Raw genomic sequence first — 17124 nt, forward strand, 5'->3', positions numbered from 1 at the left:
CACGGGTGGGACTTCCAAAATATTAATGCGATTTGTAAGATATATGATTTTAAATGTGTCTGCACAGCATCATGCATCAATCTGACATATATCCACACAATCCCAGTCTATGACACGCTCGGGAAAGCTTTTATTTACAGTCACTTCACTCGTGATTGGTGTTGTGGCTGCCCAAGCTTCGTCTCTATTGGTAGACTCTCGATGGCTCTGTTCTGGGCTAATGCAATTTACGTGTGGGCGGGTCTTATTCTGCGAGCCTCAATCATCCCATAGACTTGTTTGTTGTCGGGCAAGATGGAGTTCCTATTAGGAAATCCTTACAGTACTCCTGTGGGTCATTGTATTGGTACGTAACCGTCTCGCTTGATACCATTTGTGACCGAGAAATCAGCGTTTCACATAACGACGCGTTAATATTTTTCGGGGAAAGCTAATGTCATCTAGCTAGCGTTGAGTGTATTAGTACTGGAGCTGTTCAGCTACTGTTAGCCGCCTAGCTGTGTGCTAACGTTACAGCAGTCATTACACTGCCTCTGACATAAAAGTTAATAAAACGCAGACGTGCATTTTGACTCGATCATTCTGTGTTATTCAGCTGCTTGGAAACGATGGAAAAATGTCCATGTGGACAGTGCAACTTTCATAGTTTAAGCAAAGCTAGCTAAAATTCATTAGAGATTGTGACGGTATCCTCAAGCTCCAAAATGAATCATGCCTTATTTTGTTTGTGTTCATTATTTTATCTAGAGAGGGCAACCGATGGCTCTCTTCAAAGCGAGGACTGGACCCTGAACATGGAAATATGTGACATTATTAATGAAACGGAAGATGGGTAAGAAGCTAGGATGAATTAGTGCCCATGTCATTTGATAATACGGTCGCCCTTTTTCATACACACAACACTCCCTGAAGTAGACACACACGCCAACACTATCTCGTTCTTATCTCTGGCATTGTATGGCCAAAGACCTTCCCTGTGGTTTTTACTGCGTTTTTTCAAGTGCTCCATTGCTTATCTCTCCGTCCATTTAACCTTGCATGAAAAAGTTCTTAGTGTGAAGTCCAAGTCTTGTTTAACAGTGGGAAGGGACCTTGTTTCGTTTACCCATCTCCTATACCATTGGAAAACACTACCAATAAAATAGTGGTGGACATAAAAATGAATGCTTCAATTATCTGATTGTGTCTCAACTACAACTAGGTCATAATACACACATTTAAACTTACAGTGGAGCATGTGTTAAATGCATAGATTTGATTGTTAAAAAGGTTATATCTGAAAAGATAGCTACAGCAAGGGGAATAGTGAGAGTCCAGGTTATAAACAGTGACGTTCATTACAGCTACATCAAATGACAGTAAAACATTAACTGTATGTTACATCTACCATTATTCACATATTTCATTCACTTGTTCACCATGAAAGTCCATAATACTCACTGAAGCTGTTATCATTTCTCAACCTAATGCAAGAGCATTGTGCTGTCACTCTGTGTGCAGGCCAAAGGATGCCATCAAAGCAGTGAAGAAGAGGTTGAATGGCAACAGGAACTATAGGGAAGTGATGCTGGCCCTGACAGTGAGTGAAGAGTTTAACTAGAGTTGAACTGTTGCATACAGGGGGACTGATGGTATAGTGGCTAGGATGGTCGACTCCTACCTGAAAGGTACTGGGTTCGATCCCCTATGTCCACAGCCCAAACTGTAGTCATCTTGACCCTGATGCTCTCAACACCCTACCTGCTCCGTCTTGACATGTATCAAAAATCGCTGTTGGTTGCTTTGGATAAACATTTGGATAAATGACCAAAATACTAAAAAGATACAAAAGACTTGATTGGACACTCTGCTCCAGGTCCTGGAGACGTGCGTGAAGAACTGCGGCCATCGCTTCCACTCCCTCGTCACCAGCAGGGACTTCATAGACGGTGTGCTGGTCAAAATCATCTCCCCCAAGAACAACCCTCCAACCATCGTACAAGACAAAGTGCTGGCCTTAATTCAGGTATGGGGCATAATAATAGAAAAAGTTGACATTATTACATTCATTCAGTTGATACTGGCACCAAAGACCTTGAAGTACGGTATTATTCTTTGGGTAGCTGTTATAGTAACTGAGTAACTTTTTAAATGTAGCTTGGCTGCAAGTGGAATTAAACACTTTTTTGCCCCCGTATTTTTCATTGAATTAATGAAAGAGTTTAGTTTGAAAAAGAGTGAAAACCCAGTGCGATAAAACAGAATGGCTAAATGCTATTTTGAGTGTGAGAGCTGGAGTTTGATGTTCTTGTGCTGGTGTCTTATGGTCCCCAGGTAGAGATGTGTTGGTGATAGGTTTCTCCCGGCCCTCAGTCTATAGGGCTCTAGTTACCATGCAGCAGCTCAGGTAACTGAGGCAGGCTCAGGTGGGGCCCTCTCTGATTTCCTCTGGGAAATACATCATGTGATTCGGTCTGCAGAGTGGCTGGCTGTTATTGTCAGGCATTTTATATATATATATATTTACCTTCCATCCATCCTTTGCAGAACAAACGCCCCCGAGAAAAATATTTTTCAGTAAAATTTAGTTTCAGATCAAAGTCTTCATTTTTGGTTTGGTTAGAGGTTATTCAAAGGCCATTTTCTTTGATCCGGCCTCTGTTGTCCTCATCGTGTTGAAGTTGAACCACTAATGAGACGTGGTTTACTGATGCAATGCAGCCATGGCTGGCAGCAACAAGGACCGGAGAACAAGTCTTCACTCACTGTTGCACACTGTCAGGGCTTTGTTGGTGTTGTGGCATAATCATAAAGTTCCTGTCCTTCTGGGTCTCTTAACCAGCCATGGTTGGCTTTTGGCCCTGCCTAGCTCAATGTGAACCTGCATAGCTGGGTTGATGGAGCATGGCATCAACACTGGCAGTGTTTATTTTCCTCCCTGGGATTGAACTGTTATCTAATGTTGTTCCAGGTTTGCTACCCACCGGGGCCACCCATGGTAAAAGGGAGTATTTTTCATTCACGGTTTTGCAAGGCACTTTGTATAAAAAGCATATTTTATTCCTTATTGGGCTGTTACAACGTGAGACTGGAGGAACATACTCACAACATTGGAATGCCTGGCCTCTTTGGAAACACTCCCATTTTGAAATGCTAAACTGAAATACGTTTCTGGATTTGATCTGAGGCAAGAAATGTTTTATTTGCTGCGTGCAGATACAGTACAGACTGCTGAGCTAAGAAGTGTGTGATTATCCAGAGGCAACTAATCAAATCGAGTCATTTGCAGCAAGGATTTTTATTATTTTCTGTGTCAGTTGTACATACGGAAAATGTTATTGCCGTATGTCAAACTGCCTTTCAGAACCCATGGCAGTGCCCCACAATGCATTGGGGTATCGTTTGTCTAAGCAGAATTGGTGGAAAAATAATTGTCCGGTACAAGGCATTGGCTCAGTTTCATGTTGCTTCTGGATTACTAGAATGGAATTTAAGAATGTCAACACTGATTTCTATTAATACCGAATGAGAGAATGAAGAGGTTTGAAAATGTGATCACACTCGTACTCATTAGTAAGGTCCTGAAAAATATGATTGATTTATTGGTATTACAACCAAAACCCAGCAAGTAGTTGAAAATAATTACCAATAGCAAAACCGAGCTCACCTACTCAGCCCTCTTTCTTCCTGCTCTAGGCATGGGCCGACGCGTTCCGGAGCAGTCCGGATCTCACCGGAGTGGTTCAGATCTACGAGGAGCTCAAGAGGAAAGGCATCGAGTTCCCTATGTCCGAGCTGGAGACCCTCTCTCCCATACACACGCCTCAGCGGGTAAGAGCGCGATAGCCCTTGGAATGGGCATTCGTAAGGATCTGGCTATTCGATACACATCACATTCCAAGGGTCACATTTCAATCTATTGAGATTCCTTAGTTATGTGATGTATTAAAATCCTTTTGACGTTAAGGAGTTGACTGAATGAATTAAAAAGGTGTCGAATGAATGTTGTAATAACTGCTGGCTTTACTCTCTCAAGCAATATTGTTATGGCAGAGATTAATACAATGACAGGAAAATTAGGTCCCACAAATGATGCAAGACATGTTATACTGCCACAAACTGTGTAAACTATTAAAAAAATATACAAAACCTGCTCCATGGATTTAAACTGCGATATTTAGTTTCTCCATTTTACATTTCTTAAGACATTTACATATCACTCAAAAGTTTGAGGCCTAGTTTCCTCTGTGTTTAGTTAAATGCATAAAAAATCTCACTTCAGAAGTTTTTGAAGTGAGGTCACCGTCTCTGCCCTGACACATTTCCCATATCCTTGCCTAATCGCGGTTTGGTTATTAGTACGTACAAGTCCGGTTAGAGCAGCCTTGGTGTAACATTTTCCTAACAGGACCCGATCAAAAACAGTCTTGTGGCAAGGCCTTGCCCCACTGCAAATACCACTACTGCCAGGGCGAGTGATTCATAGACTCCACCCTTTGGGGAGCGTTGCAGCACAGAAGCTGCTTGTATCATAAGCCCCTTCACTAAGTCCTCTGAAAACACTGTCGGTTTCCATCCCCCAGGTGGCCTCCGCCCCCGAAGGCGACTCCGCCCTCCACCAGTACAGCGCCCCGCCTCCCCAGACCCACGTCCAGCCCACAGTGCCCGTGGTCCCGCCCGTCTACACCACGCCCCAGGCCCAGGCCCCCGTCATCCATGGTCCCGGATCCATCAACCCCAGCCCCGAACAGGTGAAGTGTATGTGTGTGTGTGCGTGTGTCTCTGTGTCTGTGTCTGTGTGTCTGTGTCTCTAAACCCATGTGTGTGTCTCATCAGATCTGCCGGCTACGCAGCGAGCTGGACATCGTGCGTGGGAACACCAAGGTGATGTCAGAGATGTTGACTGAAATGGTGCCCGGTCAGGAAGACCCTTCAGACCACCAGCTGCTACAGGTGTGTGTGTGTGTGTGACATAAGAGTGCATTTGTGTGAGTGGTGTTTAGCAGACGACAACTATAATCATTAATTATGAGTTGTAATTATGAGTACTTTTTATCCGGCTGTTTAATGGATGTAAATGGGCAGCAGGGTCCTATTAATTACTCACCCTGACCACTAAAAAGGACTCTTTAGGTCACACTGTGTCTGCTCCTTTTCTATATAGTGGATAGAAAGAAGACCCGGAGTGGATTCAGATACAGTGTCATAAATGGAACTAAGTAGGGTCTTAAGGCTCGAGTGTGTCTACAGGAAGTCTCCTGGCACTCTGGATCAAACCAGCCCCACCCCCCTCCATGTTGTGTGACTGCTTGGGTTGTCCTGTTTGCAGGAGCTGCACAGAACCTGCAGGGCCATGCAGCAGCGCATCATGGAGCTCATCTCGTGCGTGTCCAACGAGGAGGTCACCGAGGAGCTGCTCCACGTCAACGACGACCTCAACAACATCTTCCTCCGCTACGAGAGGTCAGAGGTCACCCACGGAGCCTGCTCGAGGTCCGTGGCTCTGCGCGCTCTTCCGTCGCGCTGCTAGTCTCACTGTTTGACTCTCTGTCTCCCTCTCGCACTCCAGGTACGAACGGTATCGGGTGGGGAAGTCTTCAGCTCAGAGCGCAAACAACGGGGTGAGTCCCCTGAAAACCGCCTGTAGGTCACAACCCGTCACACTCTTGGCACTAGGGGCTGGCCCGGGTTATTAAGGGTGCTTGGACCCCATGTTTATCCGTATGTCAGTCAACATGCCCTGAAACATGCCTGACGTACGTTAGTAGGTGATCGTAGTCGTTACACTGGCTTCACATTAACGCCTGGTAAACCTCGCCAGAAAATGTCCACCCCCGCTGGCAACTTATTATAGCAATAGCAATTCTCGATTTTGATTTGTCACAGCCGTCCCTTTTGTCTTCTTCTGTCGACGCTTCGGGCTCCCTGTTTTTTTGAACACTTCTGTTCTGTGTCTCATTCTTTGCATGCGTCCCTTTCTCTGTGTGCTTCTCACATTGTTTTTCTAATCCACGCGTCGCGCCTCGAGTTGCATGCGGCGCTGTCAGTCAACCCCCCCCCCCCCCTCGGCCATGACTGCTGCGCCCCGCGATCGCACTGTGTCACTACAAGCATGTCACTGCAGCTGTATCAATGCACTGTGTCACAACAGAGGTGTCACTGCATTGTGTCAATGCAGCGTGTCAGTGCATTGTGTCAATGCAGCGTGTCAGTGCATTGTGTCACTGCAGCGTGTCACTGCAGCTTGTCACTGCAGCTGTGTCATTGCAGCGTGTGGCATGTTAACTGTTACTCATTGTGTTCTCTTCCCTTTCTGTTTTGCGTCGTCGTGTTTTTTAAATGGCCAGCTGAGCCAGGCAAGTATGAAACAGTGTTGTGTTGTCTCCCCCTCTGTGGCTGCCGTATGTGGGACCCCAAGGGGACCAGTTTGACATGACAAGATTGAAAACATAATTTATAGTTGGAGGGAGAGCCTAAAGTCGATTGGCCAATTGATTGTTTTGCAAAACAACGTCCCGGGTGTAATGCAATACATTGCCAAAATACGGACAACTTGATTTAAATGTTTGGGTTAATTTAGCAGATTCTTCTCACGTATCACACCAGGATTTTACCACGAGGTGCAGGGCCCTGTTTCAAGTAGTAGGAGAGGATATGTTTAGGCTTGAACCAGAACTCTGATTCAAGAGGACATTTCCCTGGACTGTCTGGATTTTCCGTTTTCCGAGAGCTGCCTTCAAAACGGGTTCACTCAATCAACATGAAGCATGCACGTTCGTGTCATGACAGGCTTGCAAAGCCATGATCTATCACACCCTGAAAACGTGATGGATCAGGGAATTCCCAAGCCGTCATTGCTTCTTCAGTGCTTTTATGGGTTGAAGCCTAGTCTGTTCAATAGCATTACGTTACCATGGAAATGCTCTGTGAGACTGGAAGCCATCTAAAGTTCGCAAGACAATCTTATTTATTGAACAACTGTTCAACTACTATTACCACTAAATCAACAGGTTTTTTTAAGAAAGCTGAAGCTGTAGTTTACTTTCCAGCCTACTGTTGTGACTGTTCTTTGAACATGCATCAATTTTCATTTCAAAACAATTTAAATACAGTTTATTAGTCTTTATTTTAATCTCGGTTTAATCGAAAACTACGGTATCATTAGAACCTGCTTCTTGGTTACGGTATATCTAGGTCCCTTGGCTTTAGGTCGTGGGCGGGGTTATCTTGCCCGGCAGTTTTGCTCCAGGTTAGGCTCACCGCACGAGTTGCAATGGTGACTGGACTGAGAGTGGTCTAGTCATGGCATCTGAAACCAAATCTGAATCCTGACTAAACATATCTGGTTGACCTGGTGATCCAGCCTCCTGAACCAGGGCCCAGTCCTTCCATGTGGCCCCGCCCCTAACCCTTGGTTGGGAATGGTTTGTCACGTTGGTCCTCTGGGTGTGGCTAGGGTACATCAAAAGACTGGAAGTGTTGGTTGTGGGCACAGACTCACTAATGGCTTGGGGTTGGGAAATGTACCACTCTGCTTAAATCATCAGTTTTATTTGCACAGCTTTTGGAAACTTGCTGTATGAGCAGAAAAGCACTGTAGCATTGTGTAAGTCTTTTTCTTTTTTGAATTCCTGCAAACAATTATATGTTGTGAGTAGTTTATCAGAAGATTTATCATGATCATTTTAAATTCTTAAATGACTTCCTGCTCTCTGTGCTTTAAGAGAAATATAAAGCAGAATGATGGATTTCTCCATGCTAAAGCTTTCAGTGAGTTTGTGCTTCAAACAGAAGCAAATATGTAAAAAAAAAACAAACATAATTGTCAGGTCTGGTTAAAGACGGCAAATCTGTTTGTATCTACTGTAAATACAACTTTTGTGGGCTTTGTATTGATATTGAATAGCACCTTGTCCATTATTGTTGTAAGCGTCCATTTTAATTAGTTCCTTACTGTTGCCTCTCCACACTTTCCATAAGCATATTAACACCTTTTCCTTTTCTCAGCATCTGTCTATGTGCACTCTGGCTGGACTCTCCCTCTCTTCTTTCCCCTTTCACTACCTCCATCCCACGCTTTGTTTTAACAGTAGAACTACCAGGATCCCATTCTACCTCCTAGAATAGCCAGGAGGGTCATTTTGACCTTTTACAATATTTCTTAAATACCGAAAACACTTGTGTGCGTTCTAAGGAAAAATGGCAGCTCCGACAGGTCATCATAGCCTTCACGGTCACCTCGATTACACCATTACTCTGTGACATTTTCAAGAAGTGTGGGGTGTTATGGTTTTTTCGCTCACAGCGTATGAAAATCAGCAAAGTCGGAATTGTTATTTTGATTTTTCTTCGTAACATGTGTCGTGGGGTTCTATTTGAACCCCTTGTCCATTGTTTTTTATTTATCTAAAAACATATTTGTGGTTTACTGTCGTGCCATGTGTCTGCAGAAGGGAAGGAAATGGGCCTCCCACTTTGCATGTGTAAATGCATGTCCAATGACGTGGTCACAGCGGTCATGGTAGTTCTAAGGTTAAAGCCAATGCAAAGCTTCCGTGCGCAGCCTCGCCCTTCCTTTGACCTGACAAAAGAAGACCTGCCACGCAGTACCTCCATCCACTCCCCGCCGCCGCAGCACCCGTCTCTGCCCTCCTTGAAGCCTGACCCTCCCCTCCCCCCCACACCCACCGCACGCACCGTGTTGGACTCCCACCCTGACGGACGTTCCTTCCTTCCCCCAGGTTCTGAGCGAGGCCACAGAGGACAACCTGATCGACCTGGGCCCCGGGTCCCCAGCAGTGGTCAGCAACATGCCCAACGTGGCCCCCACAAGCCTGCCCTCCAGCCTCACCGCCCCCGCCGCCAGGCCCGCCTCCCCGGCCTCGCTGGCCTCCCGGCTGGCCGGTCTCGGTACGTGACCCGGACCACGGGACCCTCCTCACCCCATAAGGCCCGGGTCCACATCGCCAGGCCTGACTCGCCATAACACCATCGTCTTTTGCTGTTTTGGTTCCACTTGGGCCGTCTAGAAGCATGTAACATTAGACGTGGAGGTCTGTTGGGCTGATTTGATCAAACTATGCCTGCCGAGCACTTCACATGAATCATGCCTCTGGGACTTATTGACTGAGTTTATAACCAGGCCAATAACCCTGACCTTTACACTAGGAAATGTTGGAGTACATGTGTTTTGTTGTTATTGGCAACCAAACGTAACGCAAGAACAATAACTATGCTGTCAGAAGACGAGGCATGTAAAAATGACTAGCTTGGCGGAGGAAGAGGGAAATGTCTTTGTGTTCTTGTTGTCGGTCGCCATGAGACGTCGGCCGACGCTAACGACGCCAACCCTGGTGCTTTCCTTTGTGGCGTTGGGCCGCTGCTCCAGACGTGGGCGCCGACAGCGTGAGCAGCACGCTGAGCTCCCTGACCAGCGCCAAGCCCGCCGGAGCCCAGGATGACTTCGACATGTTCGCCCAGACCAGGACCGGCTCTCTGCCCGCCGAGCCGGGGAGGACGTAAGAACACCCCGCTGCGCCCCCGTCTCGTTCCTCATCGCCGGCCTGCTCTAATGTCTGCTCTCTGCCTCAGGGGCTCGCTGGAGGACCCCAACGCCAGCCTGCCCCCGCCCACGCTGGACGTACGACAGCCCAGCGCCGGGGGGGTGAGTCCAGTCTCCTCTTGTGCACCGCGTTGGTTGGTGTGTTTGTGGTTGCCGTGGGCGGATGTGGAGTGGCCTTTGAGCCCGTCGGACGTATTTCCTCATCGCTCCGCTTGCATGATTTGTGTGTGTCGGTACCGTCTACGGCGGGTCAACCTCTGGAAACCTTTCTGCTGCGCTTAACCGGGCATGCATAAATAACAAACAAAATAAAAAAACAAAAAAACTTTTTTTATATTATATGATTAATATTTGAGTATATTTGACCCACGAAAGTGTTGGTCTTTTGTAATAACTGTCTTTGAATGAAATGATTTGAGGTGCACTCGCAATCAAATAAATAAACACAGCACGTATGCCAACGTTAAGTTTGGATCTGTAATCCAGAAGATCAAATAGCATCGTATTTCTATTGATACTTCTGATAGCTGGAAATGCAGGCTATTCCTTCTGATAGCCGGTAAGCTGAACACAGCTCCTTCCTCAATATCTAAACCTCTTACAAACAGCGTTTGGCGTCTGTAGATGTTGGTTCATTATCCCCGCCACCACCTCTTCCGTTGGGTGACGTTGGGGTTCCCTTCTGGTCATTTGTTCTTTTATAAATGAACGGACCATAGTTTATGCAAATTGATGCTAGGCGAATTTCCATTAGCGCGATGTGTTGCTACTTAACGCCGGGGGGCCAGGGGGTCAGGGTGTCCCCAAGGGACACCGAGCTGAGATGCGCTGACACCACGGCCACGCCACGGCCAGCTGGCCAACAGGAGCCTCCTCCAGCCACCGTCAATGTCAGGCCCCTGGTGGTGCGCTCCGCTTTACAAATCCCACAGCTCGCTCCTCCAGTTGGAACTGAACCGGGCCCTTGTTAGTCTCTCAGTCCCGCCTCTGGAAACCCAACCTCACCCCAGTCCCGGGCGACGGAGCATCAGCGTGATGCTTTTAAACGCTCACCTGTTTCATGCGCCTCATTTCATCTAGTGTGAAATCGAATTTCACCATGGCACATGTTTCATTTGAATCAAAACAATATGATAATTTTGCGATATTGTAGATTTATCTTTTCTGTTCTCTCGAAAGTAAAATGTTTTTATTTTTATTTTTTTCTTATTCCGTATTTGTTTTTATTTGAAATGGACACATACTGAATAATGAGGAACCGTTAGCCCTTCTGCAACCCTAGGTCGCGGAGCATGCTGCAGTTTGCTGTGCTCCCTCTCCTCATTACTATTCAGTGGCTGAATCTAATCTGCATGGCAGTCTCCTTCCCTGCGCGGTTTGCTTTTGTGCACGAGTGGCGTTTACACCAGGCTCTATTCATCCCTAACAATGAATGGCATCGCTATTGTTTTGTTTGATTTTCAGTTTTACATTTTTGGGTTTGAGTTCCACTTTTGCTTTCTTTTGGTCATTCTTTTCATTCAAGTTCATGTTTTGTGTTTGTTTGGGTTTTCGTGGGCATTTTCTGTTGTGGCTTCTCGACGCTGCCTCGGTGCTGCCCTGTAGAGCGCCGGGGGGGGCCAGTCCTCTGTCATGGATGACATAGAGGAGTGGCTGAGCACCGATGTGGTGAGACCATCATGATTTTATTTCTGCCATGCCTCTCCTTCCCTCCCTCCCTCCCTCCCTCCCTCCCTCACTCCATCTCATTTGTGTTGATTGACATTGTGTGATAAAAGCTAAATAAAAGCTCTTTGGTTTTCTGTTTTCATCACTCCCTCAGATAGACTTCACGTGTCTAAGCAACGTACGTGGTTCTTAAGGTCGTTCACAGTGGGTAGTGAAGGCATAGAGCCATCTAGGGAGCTCTAGTTATAGTAGTTCTTAGTAGTAGTCGTTTCTGGTGACACAACGGATCTTCTTTGTAATTTGATGACCAAATGATACCATTTAATATTTCTAATTTACCTGAAATGTCACCCACTGTCAGTTGAGAATCTAGGAATTCTTTATTGTAGAGCAGGTGCTTTCCCTTGGGGTTTTAAAGCGCCACCACTCAAATGGTGCTTGTTGAGATGCTTGCGATGTTCTGGATGTAATTGGATTTTCCTGTCTGCAGAAGGGAGACGAGGGTGAGGAAGGAGTGACCAGTGAAGGTGAGAACCATCTGTTGTATTCATCCTTCATTTACTGAGGGAGTCATCTGATCTGTTCTGTCGTTTTATTAGCGGGATGTGAAACCTAGTAAAATATTAAAGCCCCTTTTTTCTTTTCTTTTTATAGCTCATGTAACACTTCAATTGTTTGTAGTTGCTCCAATATAGATCTCACAAATCGTATCTTTTTCTTAATGAATAATCTACAAATTGATAGCAGACAAACCCAAGTATGGGTGAAAGTGGCAGTTCAGTTTATTTAGCTTAATTTTAGTTTCGAGAAATCATGTTGCTGAGGCGGGGATTTGTTAAGTGGTTAATTGGCTAACAGAGAACCCAAACTCCTGACTGTACTGTGAAATAGGCTTATTAAAATCCCCTTTTAAGAAGCTCCATCCAATCCACAAATGACTTTCTCTTCAGTAGAACATCTCTTACGGAACAGGAAACAAGACGCCCCTTCTCATTGTTGGTGTCCAGCCCAGGCGTTATGTCATCTCCTCCCTCCTCCTTTGAGTCGCTTTGGGTTCTTTTTGGGCTGCACAACGTAACGTAATATTCCTCTGGTCGCGTCTTCCCCCACTCAGAGTTTGATAAGTTCCTGGAGGAGAGGGCCAAGGCGGCAGAGATGGCCCCCAGCCTGCCGTCCCCTCCCACTGGGGAGCCCGGGGCCCCTCAGGGGACCCCCAGCCGCAAGCCGGCTGACAGACCCGAGGCCAACCTCTTCGCCATGTAAACCGGACCTCCCATGGCACTGGCCTCCCCTGAATGCCCCCCCCTTCCCCCACCCCCCAACCAGCTCTGCAGCAGCAGCAGCATCATCGATAGCAGCCATCACAGGAGAGACTAGTCATGTGACATTTGCATATAGCTCACCCTCACGCGTGTGTGCGGCTGTGCTCACACACCTTGAAAGTCCCCGTCCCCTGCTCTCATTTGTACTCCTCTATTTCCACGACATCGGCTAAACGCTACCACAGTGAATCCTTCATTTCCTGTGCTAGCCTCTTATTCTAAGGGAATATTTAATACATGTTTATATTTTTTTGTTTCAACTCGAAAGGGAAAAAAGCAATGGCACTCAAAGTATATTTTGATACACTACACTGAGGGGGGTGTTGCTGAGCAGTGTTGCAGAACAATGTCGCTCCATGTTTCTCATTCATATCCACGGCCGTTCTGTCTGTCCTCAGGCTCCTGTGGTTTCTTGAGCTCACGTTTCACTTTTGAAGTCATGGGATTTAATTTTGGTTGTCTTTTAAGGCGAGTCTAGTCTGCTGTCTCCATCTGGTTCACTACAGTCCCCTTCAGATGGGGATGGTGTCCTGTTCATGGTTAACCTCTCATGCATGTCAACATATGAGCTTTTAGCTTTTTCTTGTTTTCATTTTAAAGGGACTTTTACTACAGTCGTTAGCCGTCCTGCCTTGTTCTCTCCGGTGGTGTCTCCAATGTAGTTATTTAACCTATTAAAGGTGCTGTAGGTAAGGTTAAAGAGCTATAACTTCAGTGTAATATGGTCATACCATAGCTATCTGGTAGTTAAAGGCGCTGAGGTTAACTGCTCTGGTTGACTTGCGCACATGCCTCTGTGTGAGACAATTTACACTTAAGACCTCACCTGGCTAATATCTGACCAATCGGGGCAACTGTTCAGTTTGTGGAATCCAATCTTTCCTGTCAATCACATTCGCGTACACAGAAATTTCCTCTCGATGGCGGGAAAATATAATGAATTAATCTGTCTTAACAATTCTCCAATCTAATGTACAGCACCTTTTTAGGTACAAATCGGTTAATTCCCTCCCCCAGGTTTGAATCAAATTTTCCGTCAATGACTACCTACTGTCAATGTTTTTTTATTTTTGGTGTGTGTGGTAGATCTATTGTATATCTGTAAATGACAAATGCTATCTTTATTAGATGTTTGTATATTTAATTAAATGATACAAAGGGAATGGCGGTTTAGAAGTTACACTTGAGGATCGAGTCCACTGACAACTAATGTTTTATTGTGTAGTTTACCTCCGTAGAGGTAGATTTTGTAATAAAACTATTCAATCCACTCCCGTTGGATTGAGTAGGGACGTGCAAAGGGATTGATTTTGTTTAGATTCTTTGCACTCGAGGCGGTTCTGTAGAGACGAGTTATTCCTTATACACTATAATTTAACAAACGAATCGTAAGGCGTTTTTGCGAAATGGTTTTACAGTTGCTGTTTATGAAATTACCTCTTTGTGCAGGTAGGCTTGGCTACATGCAGAATCAAACACGTTGTATTAATTGCACTGTGCTGGATAACTACACTATCCTTCTGCTGAAATGACTTATCCCAATCATTTTCTCACTGTCGTGCAATGCTGTTTCATTCCACAATGTATTGTTGATTTCGATTTTTACGATTTCCTTTTTTGAAGTCCAGTCAACGTTGATGTGCATCGGTTCAGGTGTGTAGTCTTTCTATGAGTTTGTTTGTTGGTGTAAAGCTGTAGAATGTTGATGCAACCACTTGACTGGCCCATGGCCGAGGTTTTTGGATGTCGATGGATAGATGGACAGAGGGATGGTACACTGAAGACCTATATAATTATATATATATATATAAGCAGCAGCCTTATCTTTAGGATGATATCTTCATGTAGAGATGATTAAAGCATTAAATATCCCTGCAGATTAAGTGTTCCACATGTCATTCTGGTCTTGAATTAAATTCTGACCTCATTTCTTTCCCTCTTAAACCCTTGTTTTTATTTGTACATGGCTGCAGACACTTAGCTACAAAAGATAATACACTAGCAGCCTGAAACACTCAAACCCTCGAAAGCACACCATTACTTACCTTAAACGAGATGAATGATAGGGAATGTGTAACTCATTGTAAATCTGGTGATTGGAAATTTTGTTGGGGGCAGGGGTGGTTGTAATTTATTTATCATGTATAAATGTCACCACGTGATTGAAAGTAACCGTACTGTGTGGGAGGGGATTGGGATGTCTTGCTTTGTTTTTTGTTGAAAAGTTGGATATTTTCCTCCCTGCATTACTGCTGGCTTATTTATCTTTCTATTTCAGAGTGATTTATATGAATTATAATGATCATATATTCATAACATTAGGTTTATCTTGTCATGTGTATGCTTATGAATGAGTGACTGACTGAGGCTGATTGCTCTATATACCAGATCATAGTTTCCCCAACTATATCCCTCGGTTTACCTGAAGACTGTTTTACCATCTTTTTTTTCAGAATATGCCCAGAATTCGTCTTACATAGTGTAGTATAAAAACAAACTGGACAATATAGAATCAAAATGACCGACATAATATAAAAGTCATCAGCATTGCACCTTTTTACATTATCTTGATCTATTTGTGTAAGGTGTGCGGCCATTGTAACAACATGTCCAAGGGAAACATACCTTCTTGTGTTCAGTCCTTTTTAGTTTGTCACCTGGAGACATTAAAACGCATTACCTACAGTGTTTGTTTCAGAGTAAACCCGTTCCTTAACTTAAGAGCTGTTTGTTTGGTGTGGTTAAAGGTAACGCTGGCTGATGCATTTCGGAGAGTCTTTCCCACAGAGTACAACGTGGGTGTGTGTGGCTGCCGGAGTTGTGACTCTGACGTGGTGATCAGCAGAATGTCCTGCTGCCTGGCTGTGTTCTGGCTGCGTTTCACTGTGTCGCTGGCCCCCATGTCACCACTTTCTTTGTGTTGTTGGACTTCTGCATGAACTCTAAATAAATCATTCGCAGTGTGCATGTGTGTGTCTCCTCTCTGGTTATTGTTACGTAGAACGTTCCACTGTACTTGGCACCAATATACAATCATTTGCACATTTGTGTTGTCTTTATTCAATATCAAAACCACAAGAAAAATAAAACTGACATAGCGGAAAAGCTAAATACTTTACCGTATCTTTATGTAAACTTTCTATAATTTATTTCTTAGGTTGGTGAGGTTCTAATAGTCCTATAGAGAGTATATGGAAAATAACTTAAAATATGATTATGAATTCCCTAGTCCATTAGAAGGACATAATGTGCTCCACTGGTTATTCAAGCATTTTACTGAATCCCTCTGGCCGGAAATACATGAAGGACCCCCCCCCACACACACACACACACACAGTCTCTTATTCTCCTTTTTTTCTCCCTATGTATCCCCCCCCCCCACACACACACACACACACACACACAGTCTCTTATTCTCCTTTTTTTCTCCCTATGTATCCCCCCCACACACACACACACTCACACACACACAGAGTCTCCCTCTAGCCCTCATAGGAAGTCAGTAAGTGTGAGTTAGTGTGTGGGGCGGGGGAAGGAGGAGGGGGGTCAGGTGGGGCCCTCGTGAGGGGCTTCCCTCATTGGTCATTCAGGATCGCCTCATTCCTGAATGTGGCCTCATGCACTGGAACCTTTTCCCGGTCAAACGGAACGAGGGAGGGGTGTGTCGTTCAGAGGACCCACGCCACGACCAGCACATTAGCAGACCGCTGGCCCGACACAGAGGGGCTGCCCCAGCTCCCATTGTCCTCCACCTTAACTTGTGGAGCCGGTGCAGATATAGTTCTACAGTGCTGCTCGGAGTCAGTGCCGTAGCTGAATGGTGGTGAATATTGAGTTCATAGTGGCTGCAGTTAGCTATGTAGCTGCTATCTCTTACCAGGCCTGTTGTGTAACGGTTGAGCAGGCGTGGTTAGCCCGCTGGGTGGTGCACTGAGAAAGGTAAACTTTGCTTTTGTTGTCTTTAGCGAGGGTTTTGAACACTTGTTTGGGTTGTACTTCTCTTTTCTTTTCTTTTTTCTTTAAGTGTTAAGTGTATCTATTGTGTTTTTACTTGATCCGTTTTCTCATTTGATCATAGTGGCATTTAGACCATCCTATTGGGATTGAAGCATTTTACATGTGTTCATCTCAGATCAAATGTAGTGCATGTGGTAGGCTGCCCCTGTAGATTGGTTTTGTGATTCAGAGACTGCTGGTAAGAAGGCTCTTTATTGTTGTCTCTGGTAAAATCTTTCACCATAACAATTGACCATACTGATACAAATATACCAGTTATATTTTCTTCAACAATAATATCCATTTATTCAAAAGCCAATTTGTATGCACATCATTGTAATTTAATTAGCCTGCATGAGGTTTAATCTGTTGAGTTAGCCTTATGTATACATTTACTTTTCTTTTAAAAATGTCATTTTGTTGAACCTTTATGTTCTTGTTTTCTTTGCAGATAAGCTTTATTTGCAAAAGGAGATGGTCATCTGCCTGTAAAAATGCATTAACACCCCCTAGTGGTGTGATTATATATGACAGACCAGCATTATTCTGAAATTGGCCTACGGAAGCGATCTCTCGCATCCTTTGTATCACGCTGAA

At 44.9% G+C, this 17124-nt stretch overlaps 1 protein-coding gene across 2 annotated transcripts; it reads left to right on the forward strand.

The window, feature by feature from the left end:
- The first annotated feature begins 280 nt into the window (after positions 1-280).
- Positions 281-15496, forward strand: tom1l2b (target of myb1 like 2 membrane trafficking protein b). 2 transcript variants are annotated; one of them, XM_079756669.1, is made up of 15 exons: positions 281-346; positions 748-832; positions 1501-1579; positions 1856-2005; positions 3676-3810; positions 4563-4730; positions 4816-4932; positions 5309-5442; positions 5549-5600; positions 8721-8889; positions 9368-9497; positions 9571-9643; positions 11147-11209; positions 11700-11736; positions 12324-15496. In XM_079756669.1, exons 1-15 carry the CDS (start codon positions 295-297, stop codon positions 12470-12472), a joined length of 1593 nt encoding a protein of 530 aa, XP_079612795.1. In that variant the 5' UTR covers positions 281-294; the 3' UTR covers positions 12473-15496. The 2 variants fall into 2 exon arrangements, with proteins under 2 accessions (XP_079612795.1, XP_079612796.1); XM_079756670.1 differs by lacking the exon at positions 11147-11209.
- The last annotated feature ends 1628 nt before the right edge of the window (positions 15497-17124 follow it).

The sequence above is a fragment of the Pollachius pollachius genome (genome assembly GCF_949987615.1).
Source record: "Pollachius pollachius genome assembly, chromosome: 19".
NCBI classification, from domain to species: Eukaryota; Metazoa; Chordata; class Actinopteri; order Gadiformes; family Gadidae; genus Pollachius; species Pollachius pollachius.